Genomic DNA, 23,935 nt, shown 5'->3' with positions numbered 1-23,935 from the left:
GAGACACCAGTCAGTGTACAGATATCTCTGAGAGAGAGAGGGGACTGAGAGACACCAGTCAGTGTACAGATATCTCTGAGAGAGAGAGGGGACTGAGAAAGACCCATTGTCGAGGTGCTGGTAAGTACTCAAAGATAGCACACCAAGTTCATCAGGCAGTTAATGAAATGCATAATCGTTTTCTTTAGAAACAGGGGCATGGAGTACAAAATCAAGTAAGTTCTACTAAATCTTTTATCAAACACTGGTTAGGCTCCAAATGGAGCGTTGAGTCCGATTCGGGAGAGAGCTGGGGTGTGCAATAGGACTGCTTGATAGGCTGAACGCTCTCCGTCTTGCCTGCAAGACTCTCTGACTCTTACGCGTCTCCTGGCCGAAAGCCAAGTGACATTATTTGTGTTTCTGGCTTCCTGCCTTGGATAGGTTGGTGATTACTAACACTTTCATGTTGTGACACTCAAGCGTTACTTAAAAAGGGAACGAGAACTACACGGACTGAGGGAGTTTTGCTCAGTGCTCACTGGCCTCCCCATCGCTCCTCGGCTCTGCCAAAAAAACAGCCCAAGGCTCGGTGTGCCTGCCTGTCGCCCAGCAACGGGACAGGAGTCTCTCCTTCGCTCCCGCCCTCCTCTCCGTCTCTCCTTGCGCCCCATGGACCATCTCCTAGCAGCCCTGCTGTACCTCAGTGGCGGTGAGTTGAAAATTGTCTTACTGACCCTCCGACGGTGCGGCGCTCCCTCAGTCGTGCTGCAGAACCTTTTGCGTTGGCTAGCCGCTAAATTTGCTGAAGACACAAAGATGGGTGGGAGATCAAGTTGTGAAGAGGCACCAGGAGTCTGCAAAGGGATATTGAGATCGGTGAAGTGAGTGGGAAAAGTATTCACAGATGGAGTACAACGTGGGAAAGGGTGAACTTCTTCACTTGGGCAGGTAGAATAGAAATGCATTCTATTATTTAAATGGGAAGAGACTTTTGAGGTACAGAGGGATCCGGGTGTCCTGGTACGTGAACCACAAAAAGATAGCACGCCGATACAGCAAGTGACTAGGAAGGCAAGTTGGCGTTTATCACAAGGGGGGGTGGGATGGAGTGTAAAAGTAGGGTAGTCTTGCTGCGGCTCGACCGGACCTTCATTAGTCGGGTGTACGATCTGTGCAGTCTTGGTCTCCTTACTTGAGAAAGGACAGAAGGTGCATGAGAAGCAGTTCAGAGAAGGTTCACTCGACTGATGCTGGGGATAGCGTCGGAGTGCGCCGCACCCAGATCTCCATTGGCCAACCCTTCCCTTCCTTCCCCCAACGCCAGCCTTGACCGTCCTGGGGTTTGTTGACCGTTCTCCACCGGTCCGAGCTGGGCCTCAGCGTCCCTCCGCCCCTCACTGCACCCCACCAACCTGCCCCACCCACCCCCCCCCCCCACCCCCCCCCCACTGCTCCAAATTCCCGGCCGCCACCTCCCTCCTAACTCCGAGCCCTTCCACCCTCCTCACAACTCTTACCACTTCCCCCCTTCCAGATGCTTCCTGTCGAAACCACTTCCTTTTTGTGCCTTTTGCTCGCCACAACTGACTCTGGCATGGCTCAAACACTGGGAACTGCGCTCGCTCGCCTCCTGGTCACAACCTCCCCCCACCCCGCCAACCAGCAACTTCCTGAAACTTTCAGCAGCGTGTCGCTGACGTAATCCTGTCCCGATTTGTGCACAGCAAGCTCCCACGAGCAGCAACACGATCACAACCTGCTGTCATTTTTAGCGATGTGGGGCTCAGGACATGGGCGAGTAATCCCCACTGCCCCCCACAACCTCGACAGGGCGGAGCTCCCTCGGTACTGACCCTCCGACAGCGCGGCGCTCCCTCAGTACTGACCCTCCGACAGTGCGGCGCTCCCTCAGTACTTACCCTCCGACAGTGCGGCGCTCCCTCAGTACTGACCCTACGACAGTGCGGAGCTCCCTCAGTACTGACCCTCCAACAGTGTGGCGCTCCCTCAGTACTGACCCTCCGACAGTGCGGCTCTCCCTCAGTACTGACCCTCCGACAGTGCAGCGATCCCTCAGTACTTACCCTCCGACAGTGCGGCGCTCCCTCAGTACTTACCCTCCGACAGTGCAGCGCTCCCTCAGTACTTACCCTCCGACAGTGCAGAGCTCCCTCAGTACTGACCCTCGGACAGTGCGGCGCTCCCTCAGTACTGACCCTCCGACAGTGCGGCGCTCCCTCAGTACTGACCCTCTGACAGTGCGGAGCTCCCTCAGTACTGACCCTCCGACAGTGCAACACTCCCTCAGTACTGACCCTCCGACGGCGCGGTGCTCCCTCAGTACTGACCCTCCGACAGAGCGGCACTCCCTCAGTACTGACCCTCCGACAGCGCAGCACTCCCTCAGTACTGACCCTCCGACAGCGCGGTGCTCCCTCAGTACTGACCCTCCGACAGCGCGGCACTCCCTCAGTACTTACCCTCCGACAGTGCGGCGCTCCCTCAGTACTGACCCTACGACAGTGCGGAGCTCCCTCAGTACTGACCCTCCAACAGTGCGGCGCTCCCTCAGTACTGACCCTCCGACAGTGCGGCTCTCCCTCAGTACTGACCCTCCGACAGTGCAGCGCTCCCTCAGTACTTACCCTCCGACAGTGCGGCGCTCCCTCAGTACTTACCCTCCGACAGCGCGGCGCTCCCACAGTACTGACCCTCCCTCAGTGCAGCGCTCCCTCAGTACTGACCCTCCCACAGTGCGGCGCTCCCTCAGTACTGACCCTCCCACAGTGCGGCGCTCCCTCAGTACTGACCCTCCGACAGCGCGGCGCTCCCTCAGTACTGACCCTCCGACAGCGCGGCACTCCCTCAGTACTGACCCTCCGACAGCGCGGCGCTCCCTGAGGTGGATAGATTTTTTGAGTAACAAGCGGAGTGAGGGTTACTGTTCCTGTGTAACAGCCTCGAGGGTTAGTCTATGTATCTGTATGTGTGTGTTTGTAGCATGTATGCACCTGTATCTCTATGTGTGTTTAGCTGTGTGTGTCTCTGTCTGTAGCACTGTGTGTGTGTGTGTATCTGTGTGTGTCTCTGGATATAGCAGTGTGTGTGTGTACACACACGCCTGTATCTGTGTGTGTGCGTGTGGACGTTTGTCTGTTTCTGTGTGTGTCTCTGTAGATAGCAGTGTGTATGTGTGAGTGTGCACGTGCGCCTGTGTCTGTGTGTGTCGCTGTTTGTGTCTGTATCTCTGTATATAGCTGTGTGAGTGTGTGTGTCTCCATGTGTAGAGCTGTATGTTTAATGGTATGTATTGTGTTTTGGCTTCGGTTTAATGAACTGCCTGTCTCTCTCTCTGTCCCCAGGGCTTCTGCCTGTTTACAGTTTCAATATAGAAACAGAGAATCCGGTTTCTTTCTCTCAAGACCAGCACTCTCAGTTTGGTCACACAGTGACTCAGTTCAACGACAAGATCAGAAAATGGTAGGTACAGTTCGCAACCATCCCACTGACCACTCAACTCACTCAGTGTCTCTCCGACCCTCCACTCACTCAGTGTCCCTCTTACACCTCCACTGACTCAATGACCCACTGACCGTCCACTCACTCAGTGTCTCTCTGACCCACCACTCACTCAGTGTCCGCTGACCCTCCACTCACTCAGTGTCCACTGACCCTCCACTCACTCAGTGTCCCTCTGACCCTCCACTCACTCAATGATCCTCTTACCCTCCACTCACTCAGTGTCCCTCTAACCTTCCACTCACTCAATGACTCTCCTACCCACCAATCACTCAGTGTCCGCTGACCCTTCACTCACTCAGTGTCCCTCTTACACCTCCACTCACTCAATAACCCTCTGACCCTCCACTCACTCAGTGTCACTCTGACCCTCCACTCACTCAGTGTCCCTCTGACCCTCCACTCACTCAATGATTCTCTTACCCTCCACTCACTCAGTGTCTCTCTGACCCACCACTCACTCAGTGTCCGCTGACCCTCCACTCACTCAGTGTCCACTGACCCTCCACTCACTCAGTGTCCCTCTTACACCTCCACTCACACAATGACTCTCTGACCCTCCACTCACTCAGTGTCTCACTGACCCTCCATTCACACAGTGTCCCTCAGAGCCTCCACTCACTCAATGACCCTCCTACCCTCATTCACTCAATGACCGTCCTACCCTCCACTCACACAGTGTCCCTCTTACCCTCCACTCACTCAGTGTGCCTCTTACCCTCCACTCACTCAATGACCCTCTGAACCATCACTCACTCAATGACCCTCTTACCCTCCACTCACTCAATGACCCTCTTACTCTCCACTCACCCAGTGTCCCTCTGATCCTCCACGCAGTCAATGACCCTCTGACCCTCCACTCACTCAGTGTCCTTCTGAACCTCCACTCACTCAATGACCCTCTTACCCTCATTCACTCAATGACGCTCCTACCCTCCACTCACTCAGTGTCCCTCTGATCCTCCACTCACTCAGTGTCTCTCTGACTCTCCGATCAGTGTTCGCTGACCCTCCACTCACTCAATGACCTTCTTACCCTCCACTCACTCAATAACCCTCTTACCCTCCACTGACTCAATGACCCTCTGTCCCTACACTCACTCAATGACCCTCTTACTCTCCACTCACTCAGTGTCCCTCTGACCCTCCACTCACTCAGTGTCCCTCTGATCCTCCACGCAGTCAATGACCCTCCTACCCTCCACTCACTCAGTGTCTGCTGACACACCACTCACTCAATGACTCTCTGACCCTCCACTCACTCAGAGTCCCTCTTACGGTCCATTCAGTCAATGACCCTCCTACCCTGCACTCACTCAGTGTCCCTCTGACCCTCCACTCTCTCAATGAACCTCTGACCCACCACTGACTCAATGACCCTCTTACCCACCACTCACTCAGCATCTGCTGACCCTCCACTCACTCAGTGTCTCTCTGACCTTCCACTCACTCAGTGTCTGCTGACCCTCTACTCACTCATTGTTCTACTGACCCTCCACTCACTCATTGTTCTACTGACCCTCCACTCACTCAGTATCTGCTGACCCTCCACTCACTCAGTGTCTGCTGATCCTCCACTCACTCAATGACTCTCTTACCCTCCACTGACTCAATGTCCCTCTGACCCTCCACTCACTCAGTGTCCGCTGACCCTCCACTCACTCAGTGTCTGCTGACCCTCCACTCACTCAGTGTCCACTGACCCTCCACTCACTCAGTGTCCCTCTTACCCTCCATTCACTCAATGACCCTCCTAACCTCCACTCACTCAGTGTCCGCTGATCCTTCACTCACTCAGTGTCCCTCTTACCCTCCACTCACTCAATGACCCTTTGTGTCACCACTCACTCAATGACCATCTGACCCTCCACTCACTCAATAACCCTCTTACCCTCCACTCACTCAATGACCCTCTGACCTTCCACTCATTCAATGACCCTCTTACTCTCCACTCACTCAGTGTCCCTCTGACCCTCCACTCACTCAATGACCCTCCTATCCTCCATTCACTCAGTGTCCCTCTGATACTCCAGTCACTCAGTGTCCCTCTGATCCTCCACGCAGGCAATGACCCTCTGACCCTCCACTCACTCAGTGTCCCTCTGACCTTCCACTCACTCAATGACCCACTTATCCTCCATTCACTCAATGACCCTCCTACCCTCCACTCACTCAGTGTCCGCTGACCCTCCACTGACTCAGTGTCCCTCTGACCCTCCACTCACTCAGTGTCTCTATGACCCTCCACTCACTCAGTGTCCCTCTGACCCTCCACTCACTCAATGATCCTCTTACCCTCCACTCACTCAGTGTCCCTCTAACCTTCCACTCACTCAATGACTCTCCTACCCACCAATCACTCAGTGTCCGCTGACCCTTCACTCACTCAGTGTCCCTCTTACACCTCCACTCACTCAATAACCCTCTGACCCTCCACTCACTCAGTGTCACTCTGACCCTCCACTCACTCAGTGTCCCTCTGACCCTCCACTCACTCAATGATTCTCTTACCCTCCACTCACTCAGTGTCTCTCTGACCCACCACTCACTCAGTGTCCGCTGACCCTCCACTCACTCAGTGTCCACTGACCCTCCACTCACTCAGTGTCCCTCTTACACCTCCACTCACACAATGACTCTCTGACCCTCCACTCACTCAGTGTCTCACTGACCCTCCATTCACACAGTGTCCCTCAGAGCCTCCACTCACTCAATGACCCTCCTACCCCCATTCACTCAATGACCCTCCTACCATCCTCTCAGTGTCCCAATGACGGTCCATTCACTCAATGACCCTCTCACCCTCCACTCACTCAATGACCCTCCACTCACTCAATGACCCTCTGACCCTCCACTCAATCAATGACCCTCCTACCCTCCTCTCACTCAATGACCCTCTGACCCTCCAATCGCATAGTGCCCTTCTGATCCTCCACTCAATCAATGACCCTCTAACCCTCCACTCACTCAGTGTCCCTCAGAGCCTCCACTCACTCAATGACCCTCTTACCCTCCACTCACTCAGTGTCTCTCTGACCTTCCACTCACTCAATGACCCTCTTACCCTCCACTCACTCACTGTCCGCTGACCCTCCACTCACTCAATGACCCTCTTACCCTCCACTCACTCAGTATCCGCTGACCCTCCACCCACTCAGAGTCCACTGACCCTCCACTCATTCAGTGTCCCTCTTACCGTCCACTCACTCAATGACCCTCCTACCCTCCACTCACTCAGTGTCCGCTGATCCTCCACTCACTCAGTGTCTCTGACTCTCCACTCAGTGTCCGCTGACTCTCCACTCACTCAGTGTCCCTCTTACCCGCCAATCACTCAATGCCCCTCTGACCCTCCACTCACTCAGTATCCGCTGACCCCCCACTCACTCAGTGTCTGCTGACCCTCCACTCACTCAGTGTCTCTCTGACCGTCCACTCATGTAGTGTCTCTCTGACCATCCACTCACTGAATGACCCTCTTACCCTCCACTCATACAGGGTCCCTCTGACCTTCCATTACTCAATATCCCTCTTGCCCTTCACTCACTCAATAACCCACTAACCCTCCACTCATTCAATGACCCTCTTACTCTCCACTCACTCAGTGTCCCTCTTTCCCTCCACTGACTCAATGGCCCTGTGACCCTCCACTCACTCAATGATCCTCCTACCCTCCACTCACTCAATATCCCTCTGACCCTCCACTCACTCAGCGTCCCTCTTACCCACCACTCACTCAATGAACTTCTGACACTCCTCTCACGCAATGACCCTCCTACCCTCCTCTCACTCAGTGTCCCAATGACCCTCCACTCACTCAGTGTCCCTCCTACCCTCCACTCACTCAATGAACTTCTGACCCTCCACTCAATCATTGACCCTCCTACCCTCCTCTCACTCAATGTCCCAATGACCATCCACTCACTCAATGACCCTCCAAATCTCCACTCACTCAGTGTCCCTCTGACCCTCCACTCACTCAATGACCCTCTTACCCTCCACTCACTCTGTGTCCGCTGACCCTCCATTCTCTCTGTGTCTGCTGACCCTCCACTCACTCAGTGTCCGCTGACCCTCCACTCACTCATTGTCCCTCTGACCCTCTCCTCACTCAGTGTCCCTCTTACCCTCCATTCACTCAATGACCCTCTGTCCCTCCACTCACTCAAAGACCCTCTGACCCTCCACTCACTCAGTGTCCCTCTGACCCTTCACTCACTCAGTGACCCTCTGACCTCCACTCACTCAGCGTCCCTCTTACCCCCCACTCACTCAAAGAACCTCTGACCCTCCTCTCAATCATTGACCCTCCTACCCTCCTCTCACTCAGTGTCCCAATGACCATCCACTCACTCAATGACCCTCTGACTCTCCACTCCCTCAATGACCCTCTGACCCTCCACTCACTCAGTGTCCCTCTGACCCTCCACTCACTCAGTGTCCCTCTTACCCTCTACTCACTCAATAGCCCTCTGAACCTCCACTCACTCAATGACCCTCCTGCCCTCCACTCACTCAGTGTCCCACTTAAAGTCCACTCACTCAGTGTCCCTCTGACCCTTCACTCACTCAGTGACCCTCTGACCTCCACTTACTCAGTGTCCTCTGACCCTCCACTCACTCAATGTCCACTGGCCCTCCACTTATTCAGTGTCCCTCTTACCAACCCCTGACTCAATGACCCTCTGACCCTCCACTCACTCATTGTCCACTGATCCTGCACTCACTCAAGTGTCCCTCTTACCTTCCACTCACTCTATGACCCACTGGCCCTCCACTCACTCAATGACCGTCTGACCCTCCACTCACTCAATGACCCTCCACTCACTCAATGACCCTCTGACCCCCCATTCACTCAATGAACCTCTGACCCTCCACTCAAATATTGACCCTTCTACCCTTCTCTCACTCAGTGTCCCAATGACCCTCCACTCGCTCAGTGTCCCTCTTACCCTCCACTCACTCAATGAACCTCTGACCCTCCACTCAATCATTGACCCTCCTGCCCTCCTCTCACTCAATGACCCTCTGACCCTCTCCTCATTCAGTGTCCCTCTTACCCTCCACTCACTCAATGACCCTCTGACCCTCCATTCGCACAGTGTCCCTCAGAGCCTCCACTCACTCACTGACCCTCCTACCCTCCACTCACCCAGAGTCCCTCAGAGCCTCCACTCACTCAATGACCCTCCTACCCTCCACTCACTCAGTGTCCCTCTTACCCTCTACTCACTCAATGACCCTCTGACCCTCCACTCACTCAATGACCCTCCTACTCTCCACCCACTCAATGACCCTCTGACCCTCCAATCACTCAGTGCCCTGCTCATCTTCCACTCACGCAATGACCCTCTGACCCTCCACTCACTCAGTGTCCCTCAGAGCCTCCACTCACTCAATGACACTCCTACCCTCCACTCACTCAGTGTCTCTCTGACCCACCACTCACTCAATGACCCTCTTACCCTCCACTCATTCACTGTCCACTGACCCTCCACTCGCTCAGTGCCCTTCTGATGCTCCACTCACTCAGTGTCCCTCTGACCCTCCACTGAGTGTCCGCTGTCCCTCCACTCACTCATTGTCCCTCTGACCCTCTCCTCACTCAGTGTCCCTCTTACCCTCCATTCACTCAGTGACCCTCTGACCTCCACTTACTCAGTGTCCTCTGACCCTCCACTCACTCAATGTCCACTGACCCTCCACTCATTCAGTGTCCCTCTTACCCTCCACTCACTCAATGACCCTCGGAACCATCACTCACTCAATGACCCTCTTACCCTCCACTCACTCAATGACCCTCTTACCCTCCACTCACTCAGTGTCCGCTGACCCTTCACTCACTCAGTGTCTGCTGACCCTCCACCCACTCAGAGTCCACTGACCCTCCACTCACTCAGTGTCCCTCTTACCGTCCACTCACTCAATGACCCTCTGACCATCCACTCACTCAATGGCCTTCTTACCCTCATTCACTCAATGACCCTCCTACCCTCCACTCACTCAGTGTCTCTGACTCTCCACTCAGTGTCCGCTGAATCTCCACTCACTCAGTGTCCCTCTTACCCGCCAATCACTCAATGCCCCTCTGACCCTCCACTCACTCAGGGTCCCTCTGACCCTCCATCACTCAATGTCCCTCTTACTCCCCACTCACTCAGTGTCTGCTGACCCTACACTCATGCAGTGTCTCTCTGACCATCCACTCACTCAATGACCCTCCTACCCGCCAATCATGCAATGTCCCTCTTACCCTCAACTGACTCAATGTCCCTCTTATCCTCCACTCACTCAGTGTCCCTCTGTCCCTCCATTACTCAATGTCCCTCTTGCCCTTCACTCACTCAATGACCCTCTGACCCTCCACTCATTCAATGACCCTCTGACCCTCCACTCACTCTGTCCCTCTTACCCTCCATTCACTCAATGACCCTCTGTCCCTCCACTCACTCAAAGACCCTCTGACCCTCCACTCACTCAGTGTCCCTCTGACCCTTCACTCACTCAGTGACCCTCTGACCCTTCACTCACTCAGTGACCCTCTGACCTCCACTCACTCAGCGTCCCTCTTACCCCCCACTCACTCAAAGAACCTCTGACCCTCCTCTCAATCATTGACCCTCCTACCCTCCTCTCACTCAGTGTCCCAATGACCATCAACTCACTCAATGACCCTCTGACTCTCCACTCACTCAATGACCCTCTGACCCTCCACTCACTCAGTGTCCCTCTTACCCTCTACTCACTCAATAGCCCTCTGAACCTCCACTCACTCAATGACCCTCCTGCCCTCCACTCACTCAGTGTCCCACTTAAAGTCCACTCACTCAGTGTCCCTCTGACCCTTCACTAACTCAATGACCCTCTGACCTCCACTTACTCAGTGTCCTCTGACCCTCCACTCACTCAATGTCCACTGGCCCTCCACTTATTCAGTGTCCCTCTTACCAACCACTGACTCAATGACCCTCTGACCCTCCACTCACTCATTGTCCACTGATCCTGCACTCACTCAAGTGTCCCTCTTACCTTCCACTCACTCTATGACCCACTGGCCCTCCACTCACTCAATGACCCTCTGACCCTCCACTCACTCAATGACCCTCCACTCACTCAATGACCCTCTGACCCTCCATTCACTCAATGAACCTCTGACCCTCCACTCAAATATTGACCCTTCTACCCTTCTCTCACTCAGTGTCCCAATGACCCTCCACTCGCTCAGTGTCCCTCTTACCCTCCACTCACTCAATGAACCTCTGACCCTCCACTCAATCATTGACCCTCCTGCCCTCCTCTCACTCAATGACCCTTTGACCCTCTCCTCATTCAGTGTCCCTCTTACCCTCCACTCACTCAATGACCCTCTGACCCTCCATTCGCACAGTGTCCCTCAGAGCCTCCACTCACTCACTGACCCTCCACTCACCCAGAGTCCCTCAGAGCCTCCACTCACTCAATGACCCTCCTACCCTCCACTCACTCAGTGTCCCTCTTACCCTCTACTCACTCAATGACCCTCTGACCCTCCACTCACTCAATGACCCTCCTACTCTCCACCCACTCAATGACCCTCTGACCCTCCAATCACTCAGTGCCCTGCTCATCTTCCACTCACGCAATGACCCTCTGACCCTCCACTCACTCAGTGTCCCTCAGAGCCTCCACTCACTCAATGACACTCCTACCCTCCACTCACTCAGTGTCTCTCTGACCCACCACTCACTCAATGACCCTCTTACCCTCCACTCATTCACTGTCCACTGACCCTCCACTCGCTCAGTGCCCTTCTGATGCTCCACTCACTCAGTGTCCCTCTGACCCTCCACTGAGTGTCCGCTGTCCCTCCACTCACTCATTGTCCCTCTGACCCTCTCCTCACTCAGTGTCCCTCTTACCCTCCATTCACTCAGTGACCCTCTGACCTCCACTTACTCAGTGTCCTCTGACCCTCCACTCACTCAATGTCCACTGACCCTCCACTCATTCAGTGTCCCTCTTACCCTCCACTCACTCAATGACCCTCGGAACCATCACTCACTCAATGACCCTCTTACCCTCCACTCACTCAATGACCCTCTTACCCTCCACTCACTCAGTGTCCGCTGACCCTTCACTCACTCAGTGTCTGCTGACCCTCCACCCACTCAGAGTCCACTGACCCTCCACTCACTCAGTGTCCCTCTTACCGTCCACTCACTCAATGACCCTCTGACCATCCACTCACTCAATGGCCTTCTTACCCTCATTCACTCAATGACCCTCCTACCCTCCACTCACTCAGTGTCTCTGACTCTCCACTCAGTGTCCGCTGAATCTCCACTCACTCAGTGTCCCTCTTACCCGCCAATCACTCAATGCCCCTCTGACCCTCCACTCACTCAGGGTCCCTCTGACCCTCCATCACTCAATGTCCCTCTTACTCCCCACTCACTCAGTGTCTGCTGACCCTACACTCATGCAGTGTCTCTCTGACCATCCACTCACTCAATGACCCTCCTACCCGCCAATCATGCAATGTCCCTCTTACCCTCAACTGACTCAATGTCCCTCTTATCCTCCACTCACTCAGTGTCCCTCTGTCCCTCCATTACTCAATGTCCCTCTTGCTCTTCACTCACTCAATGACCCTCAGACCCTCCACTCATTCAATGACCCTCTGACCCTCCACTCACTCTGTCCCTCTTACCCTCCATTCACTCAATGACCCTCTGTCCCTCCACTCACTCAAAGACCCTCTGACCCTCCACTCACTCAGTGTCCCTCTGACCCTTCACTCACTCAGTGACCCTCTGACCCTTCACTCACTCAGTGACCCTCTGACCTCCACTCACTCAGCGTCCCTCTTACCCCCCACTCACTCAAAGAACCTCTGACCCTCCTCTCAATCATTGACCCTCCTACCCTCCTCTCACTCAGTGTCCCAATGACCATCCACTCACTCAATGACCCTCTGACTCTCCACTCACTCAATGACCCTCTGACCCTCCACTCACTCAGTGTCCCTCTTACCCTCTACTCACTCAATAGCCCTCTGAACCTCCACTCACTCAATGACCCTCCTGCCCTCCACTCACTCAGTGTCCCACTTAAAGTCCACTCACTCAGTGTCCCTCTGACCCTTCACTAACTCAGTGACCCTCTGACCTCCACTTACTCAGTGTCCTCTGACCCTCCACTCACTCAATGTCCACTGGCCCTCCACTTATTCAGTGTCCCTCTTACCAACCACTGACTCAATGACCCTCTGACCCTCCACTCACTCATTGTCCACTGATCCTGCACTCACTCAAGTGTCCCTCTTACCTTCCACTCACTCTATGACCCACTGGCCCTCCACTCACTCAATGACCCTCTGACCCTCCACTCAAATATTGACCCTTCTACCCTTCTCTCACTCAGTGTCCCAATGACCCTCCACTCGCTCAGTGTCCCTCTTACCCTCCACTCACTCAATGAACCTCTGACCCTCCACTCAATCATTGACCCTCCTGCCCTCCTCTCACTCAATGACCCTTTGACCCTCTCCTCATTCAGTGTCCCTCTTACCCTCCACTCACTCAATGACCCTCTGACCCTCCATTCGCACAGTGTCCCTCAGAGCCTCCACTCACTCACTGACCCTCCACTCACCCAGAGTCCCTCAGAGCCTCCACTCACTCAATGACCCTCCTACCCTCCACTCACTCAGTGTCCCTCTTACCCTCTACTCACTCAATGACCCTCTGACCCTCCACTCACTCAATGACCCTCCTACTCTCCACCCACTCAATGACCCTCTGACCCTCCAATCACTCAGTGCCCTGCTCATCTTCCACTCACGCAATGACCCTCTGACCCTCCACTCACTCAGTGTCCCTCAGAGCCTCCACTCACTCAATGACACTCCTACCCTCCACTCACTCAGTGTCTCTCTGACCCACCACTCACTCAATGACCCTCTTACCCTCCACTCATTCACTGTCCACTGACCCTCCACTCGCTCAGTGCCCTTCTGATGCTCCACTCACTCAGTGTCCCTCTGACCCTCCACTGAGTGTCCGCTGTCCCTCCACTCACTCATTGTCCCTCTGACCCTCTCCTCACTCAGTGTCCCTCTTACCCTCCATTCACTCAGTGACCCTCTGACCTCCACTTACTCAGTGTCCTCTGACCCTCCACTCACTCAATGTCCACTGACCCTCCACTCATTCAGTGTCCCTCTTACCCTCCACTCACTCAATGACCCTCGGAACCATCACTCACTCAATGACCCTCTTACCCTCCACTCACTCAATGACCCTCTTACCCTCCACTCACTCAGTGTCCGCTGACCCTTCACTCACTCAGTGTCTGCTGACCCTCCACCCACTCAGAGTCCACTGACCCTCCACTCACTCAGTGTCCCTCTTACCGTCCACTCACTCAATGACCCTCTGACCATCCACTCACTCAATGGCCTTCTTACCCTCATTCACTCAATGACCCTCCTACCCTCCCATCACTCAGTGTCTCTGACTCTCCACTCAGTGTCCGCTGAATCTCCACTCACTCAGTGTCCCTCTTACCCGCCAATCACTCAATGCCCCTCTGACCCTCCACTCACTCAGGGTCCCTCTGACCCTCCATCACTCAATGACCCTCCACTCACTCAATGACCCTCTGACCCTCCATTCACTCAATGAACCTCTGACCCTCCACTCAAATATTGACCCTTCTACCCTTCTCTCACTCAGTGTCCCAATGACCCTCCACTCGCTCAGTGTCCCTCTTACCCTCCACTCACTCAATGAACCTCTGACCCTCCACTCAATCATTGACCCTCCTGCCCTCCTCTCACTCAATGACCCTTTGACCCTCTCCTCATTCAGTGTCCCTCTTACCCTCCACTCACTCAATGACCCTCTGACCCTCCATTCGCACAGTGTCCCTCAGAGCCTCCACTCACTCACTGACCCTCCACTCACCCAGAGTCCCTCAGAGCCTCCACTCACTCAATGACCCTCCTACCCTCCACTCACTCAGTGTCCCTCTTACCCTCTACTCACTCAATGACCCTCTGACCCTCCACTCACTCAATGACCCTCCTACTCTCCACCCACTCAATGACCCTCTGACCCTCCAATCACTCAGTGCCCTGCTCATCTTCCACTCACGCAATGACCCTCTGACCCTCCACTCACTCAGTGTCCCTCAGAGCCTCCACTCACTCAATGACACTCCTACCCTCCACTCACTCAGTGTCTCTCTGACCCACCACTCACTCAATGACCCTCTTACCCTCCACTCATTCACTGTCCACTGACCCTCCACTCGCTCAGTGCCCTTCTGATGCTCCACTCACTCAGTGTCCCTCTGACCCTCCACTGAGTGTCCGCTGTCCCTCCACTCACTCATTGTCCCTCTGACCCTCTCCTCACTCAGTGTCCCTCTTACCCTCCATTCACTCAGTGACCCTCTGACCTCCACTTACTCAGTGTCCTCTGACCCTCCACTCACTCAATGTCCACTGACCCTCCACTCATTCAGTGTCCCTCTTACCCTCCACTCACTCAATGACCCTCGGAACCATCACTCACTCAATGACCCTCTTACCCTCCACTCACTCAATGACCCTCTTACCCTCCACTCACTCAGTGTCCGCTGACCCTTCACTCACTCAGTGTCTGCTGACCCTCCACCCACTCAGAGTCCACTGACCCTCCACTCACTCAGTGTCCCTCTTACCGTCCACTCACTCAATGACCCTCTGACCATCCACTCACTCAATGGCCTTCTTACCCTCATTCACTCAATGACCCTCCTACCCTCCCATCACTCAGTGTCTCTGACTCTCCACTCAGTGTCCGCTGAATCTCCACTCACTCAGTGTCCCTCTTACCCGCCAATCACTCAATGCCCCTCTGACCCTCCACTCACTCAGGGTCCCTCTGACCCTCCATCACTCAATGTCCCTCTTACTCCCCACTCACTCAGTGTCTGCTGACCCTACACTCATGCAGTGTCTCTCTGACCATCCACTCACTCAATGACCCTCCTACCCGCCAATCATGCAATGTCCCTCTTACCCTCAACTGACTCAATGTCCCTCTTATCCTCCACTCACTCAGTGTCCCTCTGACCCTCCATTACTCAATGTCCCTCTTGCCCTTCACTCACTCAATGACCCTCTGACCCTCCACTCACTCTGTCCCTCTTACCCTCCACTGACTCAATGACCCTGTGACCCTCCACTCACTCAGTGTCCGCTGACCCTCCACTCACTCATTGTCCCTCTGACCCTCTCCTCACTCAGTGTCCCTCTTACCCTCCATTCACTCAATGACCCTCTGTCCCTCCACTCACTCAAAGACCCTCTGACCCTCCACTCACTCAGTGTCCCTCTGACCCTTCACTCACTCAGTGACCCTCTGACCCTTCACTCACTCAGTGACCCTCTGACCTCCACTCACTCAGCGTCCCTCTTACCCCCCACTCACTCAAAGAACCTCTGACCCTCCTCTCAATCATTGACCCTCCTACCCTCCTCTCACTCAGTGTCCCAATGACCATCCACTCACTCAATGACCCTCTGACTCTCCACTCACTCAATGACCCTCTGACCCTCCACTCACTCAGTGTCCCTCTTACCCTCTACTCACTCAATAGCCCTCTGAACCTCCACTCACTCAATGACCCTCCTGCCCTCCACTCACTCAGTGTCCCACTTAAAGTCCACTCACTCAGTGTCCCTCTGACCCTTCACTAACTCAGTGACCCTCTGACCTCCACTTACTCAGTGTCCTCTGACCCTCCACTCACTCAATGTCCACTGGCCCTCCACTTATTCAGTGTCCCTCTTACCAACCACTGACTCAATGACCCTCTGACCCTCCACTCACTCATTGTCCACTGATCCTGCACTCACTCAAGTGTCCCTCTTACCTTCCACTCACTCTATGACCCACTGGCCCTCCACTCACTCAATGACCCTCTGACCCTCCACTCACTCAATGACCCTCCACTCACTCAATGACCCTCTGACCCTCCATTCACTCAATGAACCTCTGACCCTCCACTCAAATATTGACCCTTCTACCCTTCTCTCACTCAGTGTCCTAATGACCCTCCACTCGCTCAGTGTCCCTCTTACCCTCCACTCACTCAATGAACCTCTGACCCTCTCCTCATTCAGTGTCCCTCTTACCCTCCACTCACTCAATGACCCTGACCCTCCATTCGCACAGTGTCCCTCAGAGCCTCCACTCACTCACTGACCCTCCTACCCTCCACTCACCCAGAGTCCCTCAGAGCCTCCACTCACTCAATGACCCTCCTACCCTCCACTCACTCAGTGTCCCTCTTACCCTCCACTCACTCAATGACCCTCTGACCCTCCACTCACTCAATGACCCTCCTACTCTCCACTCACTCAATGACACTCCTACCCTCCACTCACTCAGTGTCTCTCTGACCCACCACTCACTCAATGACCCTCTTACCCTCCACTCATTCACTGTCCACTGACCCTCCACTCGCTCAGTGCCCTTCTGATGCTCCACTCACTCAGTGTCCCTCTGACCCTCCACTGAGTGTCCGCTGACCCTCCACTCACTCAATGACCCTCCTACCCTCCACTCACTCAGTGTCTCTCTGACCCACCACTCACTCAATGACCCTCTTACCCTCCACTCATTCACTGTCCACTGACCCTCCACTCGCTCAGTGCCCTTCTGATGCTCCACTCACTCAGTGTCCCTCTGACCCTCCACTGAGTGTCCGCTGACCCTTCACTCACTCAGTGTCTGCTGACCCTCCACCCACTCAGAGTCCACTGACCCTCCACTCACTCAGTGTCCCTCTTACCGTCCACTCACTCAATGACCCTCTGACCATCCACTCACTCAATGGCCTTCTTACCCTCATTCACTCAATGACCCTCCTACCCTCCCATCACTCAGTGTCTCTGACTCTCCACTCAGTGTCCGCTGAATCTCCACTCACTCAGTGTCCCTCTTACCCGCCAATCACTCAATGCCCCTCTGACTCTCCACTCACTCAGGGTCCCTCTGACCCTCCATCACTCAATGTCCCTCTTACTCCCCACTCACTCAGTGTCTGCTGACCCTACACTCATGCAGTGTCTCTCTGACCATCCACTCACTCAATGACCCTCCTACCCGCCAATCATGCAATGTCCCTCTTACCCTCAACTGACTCAATGTCCCTCTTATCCTCCACTCACTCAGTGTCCCTCTGACCCTCCATTACTCAATGTCCCTCTTGCCCTTCACTCACTCAATGACCCTCTGACCCTCCACTCATTCAATGACCCTCTGACCCTCCACTCACTCTGTCCCTCTTACCCTCCACTGACTCAATGACCCTGTGACCCTCCACTCACTCAGTGTCCGCTGACCCTCCACTCACTCATTGTCCCTCTGACCCTCTCCACACTCAGTGTCCCTCTTACCCTCCATTCACTCAATGACCCTCTGTCCCTCCACTCACTCAAAGACCCTCTGACCCTCCACTCACCCAGTGTCCCTCTGACCCTTCACTCACTCAGTGACCCTCTGACCCTTCACTCACTCAGTGACCCTCTGACCTCCACTCACTCAGCGTCCCTCTTACCCCCCACTCACTCAAAGAACCTCTGACCCTCCTCTCAATCATTGACCCTCCTACCCTCCTCTCACTCAGTGTCCCAATGACCATCCACTCACTCAATGACCCTCTGACTCTCCACTCACTCAATGACCCTCTGACCCTCCACTCACTCAGTGTCCCTCTTACCCTCTACTCACTCAATAGCCCTCTGAACCTCCACTCACTCAATGACCCTCCTGCCCTCCACTCACTCAGTGTCCCACTTAAAGTCCACTCACTCAGTGTCCCTCTGACCCTTCACTCACTCAGTGACCCTCTGACCTCCACTTACTCAGTGTCCTCTGACCCTCCACTCACTCAATGTCCACTGGCCCTCCACTTATTCAGTGTCCCTCTTACCAACCACTGACTCAATGACCCTCTGACCCTCCACTCACTCATTGTCCACTGATCCTGCACTCACTCAAGTGTCCCTCTTACCTTCCACTCACTCTATGACCCACTGGCCCTCCACTCACTCAATGACCCTCTGACCCTCCACTCACTCAATGACCCTCCACTCACTCAATGACCCTCTGACCCTCCATTCACTCAATGAACCTCTGAACCTCCACTCAAATATTGACCCTTCTACCCTTCTCTCACTCAGTGTCCCAATGACCCTCCACTCGCTCAGTGTCCCTCTTACCCTCCACTCACTCAATGAACCTCTGACCCTCCACTCAATCATTGACCCTCCTACCCTCCTCTCACTCAATGACCCTCTGACCCTCTCCTCATTCAGTGTCCCTCTTACCCTCCACTGACTCAATGACCCTGACCCTCCATTCGCACAGTGTCCCTCAGAGCCTCCACTCACTCACTGACCCTCCTACCCTCCACTCACCCAGAGTCCCTCAGAGCCTCCACTCACTCAATGACCCTCCTACCCTCCACTCACTCAGTGTCCCTCTTACCCTCCACTCACTCAATGACCCTCTGACCCTCCACTCACTCAATGACCCTCCTACTCTCCACTCACTCAATGACACTCCTACCCTCCACTCACTCAGTGTCTCTCTGACCCACCACTCACTCAATGACCCTCTTACCCTCCACTCATTCACTGTCCACTGACCCTCCACTCGCTCAGTGCCCTTCTGATGCTCCACTCACTCAGTGTCCCTCTGACCCTCCACTGAGTGTCCGCTGACCCTCCACTCACTCATTGTCCCTCTGACCCTCTCCTCACAGTGTCCCTCTTACCCTCCATTCACTCAACGACCCTCTGTCCCTCCACTCACTCAAAGACCCTCTGACCGTCCACTCACTCAGTGTCCCTCTGACCCTTCACTCACTCAGTGACCCTCTGACCTCCACTTACTCAGTGTCCTCTGACCCTCCACTCACTCAATGTCCACTGACCCTCCACTCATTCAGTGTCCCTCTTACCCTCCACTCACTCAATGACCCTCTGAACCATCACTCATTCAATGACCCTCTTACCCTCCACTCACTCAATGACCCTCCTACTCTCCACTCACTCAATGACCCTCTGACCCTCCACTCGCTCCGTGCCCTTCTGATCCTCCACTCACTCAATGACCCTCTGACCGTCCACTCACTCAGTGTCCATCAGAGCCTCCACTCACTCATTGACCCTCTGACCCTCCACTCACTCAGTGTCCATCAGAGCCTCCACTCACTCAATATCCCTCTTACCCTCCACTAACACAAGGACCCTCTGACCCTCCACTCACTCAATGACCCTCCTACTCTCCACTGACTCAATAACCCTCTGACCCTCCACTCGCTCAGTGCCCTTCTGATCCTCCACTCACTCAATGACCCTCTGACCCTCCACTCGCTCAGTGCCCTTCTGACCCTCCACTCACTCAGTGTCCCTCTGACCCTCCACTCACTCAATGACCCTCTTACCCTCCACTAACACAAGGACCCTCTGACCCTCCACTCACTCAATGACCCTCCTACTCTCCACTCACTCAATGACCCTCTGACCCTCCACTCGCTCAGTGCCCTTCTGATGCTCCACTCACTCAGTGTCCCTCTGACCCTCCACTGAGTGTCCCTCTGACCCTCCACTCATTCAGTGTCCCTCTTACCCTCCACTCACTCAATGACCCTCTGAACCATCACTCATTCAATGACCCTCTTACCCTCCACTCACTCAATGACCCTCCTACTCTCCACTCACTCAATGACCCTCTGACCCTCCACTCGCTCAGTGCCCTTCTGATCCTCCACTCACTCAATGACCCTCTGACCGTCCACTCACTCAGTGTCCATCAGAGCCTCCACTCACTCAATGACCCTCTGACCCTCCACTCACTCAGTGTCCATCAGAGCCTCCACTCACTCAATATCCCTCTTACCCTCCACTAACACAAGGACCCTCTGACCCTCCACTCACTCAATGACCCTCCTACTCTCCACTGACTCAATAACCCTCTGACCCTCCACTCGCTCAGTGCCTTTCTGATCCTCCACTCACTCAATGACCCTCTGACCCTCCACTCGCTCAGTGCCCTTCTGACCCTCCACTCACTCAGTGTCCCTCTGACCCTCCACTCACTCAATGACCCTCTTACCCTCCACTAACACAAGGACCCTCTGACCCTCCACTCACTCAATGACCCTCCTACTCTCCACTCACTCAATGACCCTCTGACCCTCCACTCGCTCAGTGCCCTTCTGATGCTCCACTCACTCAGTGTCCCTCTGACCCTCCACTGAGTGTCCGCTGACCCTCCACTCACTCATTGTCCCTCTGACCCTCTCCTCACTCAGTGTCCCTCTTACCCTCCATTCACTCAATGACCCTCTGTCCCTCCACTCACTCAAAGACCCTCAGACCCTCCACTCACTCAGTGTCCCTCTGACCCTTCACTCACTCAGTGACCCTCTGACCTCCACTTCCTCAGTGTCCTCTGACCCTCCACTCACTCAATGTCCACTGACCCTCCACTCATTCAGTGTCCCTCTTACCCTCCACTCACTCAATGACCCTCTGAACCATCACTCACTCAATGACCCTCTTACCCTCCACTCACTCAATGACCCTCTTACTCTCAACTCACTCAGTGTCCCTCTGACCCTCCACTCACTCAGTGTCCCTCTGATCCTCCATGCAGTCAATGACGCTCTGACCCTCCACTCACTCAGTGTCCTTCTGAACCTCCACTCACTCAATGACCCTCTTACCCTCATTCACTCAATGACGCTCCTACCCTCCACTCACTCAGTGTCCCTCTGATCCTCCACTCACTCAGTGTCTCTCTGACTCTCCGATCAGTGTTCGCTGACCCTCCACTCACTCAATGACCCTCTTACCCTCCACTCACTCAATAACCCTCTTACCCTCCACTGACTCAATGACCCTCTGTCCCTACACTCACTCAATGACCCTCTTACTCTCCACTCACTCAGTGGCCCTCTGACCCTCCACTCACTCAGTGTCCCTCTGATCCTCCACGCAGTCAATGACCCTCCTACCCTCCACTCACTCAGTGTCTGCTGACACTCCACTCACTCATTGACACTCTCACCCTCCACTCACTCAGAGTCCCTCTTACAGTCCATTCACTCAATGACCCTCTTACCCACCACTCACTCAATCAACTTCTGACCCTCCACTCAATCATTGACCCTCCTACCCTCCTCTCACTCAGTGTCCCAATGACCCTCCACTCACTCAGTGTCCCTCTTACCCTCCACTCACTCAATGAACTTCTGACCCTCCACTCACACAGTGCCCTTCTGATCCTCCACTCACTCAATGACCCTCTGACCCTCCACTCACTCAGTGTCCATCAGAGCCTCCACTCATTCAATGACCCTCCTACCCTCCACTCACTCAGTGTCCCTCTGACTCTCCACTCACTCAATGACCCTCTGACCCTCCACTCACTCTGTCTCTGCTGACCCTCCATTCACTCAGTGTCTGCTGACCCTTCCCTCACTCAGTGTCCCTCTGACCCTCCACTCACTCAATGACCCTCTTACCCTCCACTCACTGTGTCCGCTGACCCTCCATTCACTCAGTGTCTGCTGACCCTCCACTCACTCAGTGTCCGCTGACCCTTCACTCACTCAGTGTCCCTCTGACCCTCCACTCACTCAATGATCCTCCTACCCTCCACTCACTCTGTGTCCGCTGACCCTCCATTTACTCAGTGTCTGCTGACCCTCCATTCACTCAGTGTCTGCTCACCCTACACTCACTCAGTGTCCCTCTGACCCTCCACTCACTCAATGATCCTCTTACCCTCCACTAACACAAGGACCCTCTGAGCCTCCACTCACTCAATGACCCTCTGACCCACCACTCACTCAATGACCCTCCTACTCTCCACTCACTCAATGACCCTCTGACCCTCCACTCGCTCAGTGCCCTTCTGATCCTCCACTCACTCAATGACCCTCTGACCCTCCACTCACTCAGTGTCCATCAGAGCCTCCACTCACTCAATGACCCTCTGACCCTCCACTCACTCAGTGTCCATCAGAGCCTCCACTCACTCAATGACCCTCTTACCCTCCACTAACACAAGGACCCTCTGACCCTCCACTCACTCAATGACCCTCCTACTCTCCACTCACTCAATGACCTTCTGACCCTCCACTCGCTCAGTGCCCTTCTGATCCTCCACTCACTCAATGACCCTCTGACCCTCCACTCACTCAGTGTCCATCAGAGCCTCCACTCACTCAATGACCCTCTGACCCTCCACTCACTCAGTGTCCATCAGAGCCTCCACTCACTCAATGACCCTCTTACCCTCCACTAACACAAGGACCCTCTGACCCTCCACTCACTCAATGACCCTCCTACTCTCCACTCACTCAATGACCCTCTGACCCTCCACTCGCTCAGTGCCCTTCTGATCCTCCACTCACTCAATGACCCTCTGACCCTCCACTCGCTCAGTGCCCTTCTGACCCTCCACTCACTCATTGTCCCTCTGACTCTCTCCTCACTCAGTGTCCCTCTTACCCTCCATTCACGCAATGACTCTCTGTCCCTCCACTCAATCAAAGACCCTCTGACCGTCCACTCACACAATGTCCCTCTGACCCTTCACTCACTCAGTGACCCTCTGACCTCCACTTACTCAGTGTCCTCTGTTCCCTCCACTCACTCAATGGCCACTGACTCTCCACTCATTCAGTGTCCCTTTTACCCTCTACTCACTCAATAGCCCTCTGAACCTCCACTCACTCAATAACCCTCCTGCCCTCCACTCACTCAGTGTCCCTCTGACCCTCCACTCACTCAGTGTCCCTCTGACCCTCCACTCACTCAGTGTCCCTCTTACCCTCCACTCACTCAGTGTCCCTCAGACCCTCCACTCACTCAGTGTCCCTCTTACCCTCTACTCACTCAATAGCCCTCTGAACCTCCACTCACTCAATGACCCTCCTGCCCTCCACTCACTCAGTGTCCCGCTTACCCTCCACTCACTCAGTGTCCCTCTGACCCTCCACTCACAGTGTCTCTCTTACCCTCTACTCACTCAATAACCCTCTGAACCTCCACTCACTCAATGACCCTCCTGCCCTCCACTCACTCAGTGTCCCACTTACAGTCCACTCACTCAGTGTCCCTCTGACCCTTCACTCACTCAGTGACCCTCTGACCTCCACTTACTCAGTGTCCTCTGACCCTCCACTCACTCAATGTCCACTGGCCCTCCACTCATTCAGTGTCCCTCTGACCAACCACTGACTCAATGACACTCTGACCCTCCACTCACTCATTGTCCACTGATCCTGCACTCACTCAAGTGTCCCTCTTACCTTCCACTCACTCTATGACCCTCTGGCCCTCCACTCACTCAATGACCCTCTGACCCTCCACTCACTCCCT

At 54.6% G+C, this 23,935-nt stretch overlaps 1 protein-coding gene across 1 annotated transcript in view; it reads left to right on the top strand.

Annotated features, from left to right (window-relative positions):
• Positions 1 to 462: 462 nt before the first annotated feature.
• Positions 463 to 23,935, top strand: part of LOC137362551 (integrin alpha-X-like) — a 66,623-nt gene continuing 43,150 nt past the window's right edge. The window contains exons 1-2 of the mRNA XM_068026939.1: positions 463 to 691; positions 3,345 to 3,462. Of these exons, the coding sequence (XP_067883040.1) occupies positions 652 to 691; positions 3,345 to 3,462 (158 nt within the window). The 5' untranslated portion in view covers positions 463 to 651. The remainder of the gene's footprint in view (positions 692 to 3,344; positions 3,463 to 23,935) is intronic.

This window comes from Heterodontus francisci, unplaced genomic scaffold (assembly GCF_036365525.1).
Source record: "Heterodontus francisci isolate sHetFra1 unplaced genomic scaffold, sHetFra1.hap1 HAP1_SCAFFOLD_545, whole genome shotgun sequence".
Lineage (NCBI taxonomy): Eukaryota > Metazoa > Chordata > Chondrichthyes > Heterodontiformes > Heterodontidae > Heterodontus > Heterodontus francisci.
Note: the sequence above shows the minus strand (reverse complement) of the source record. Positions and strands in the feature narration are given on the sequence as shown.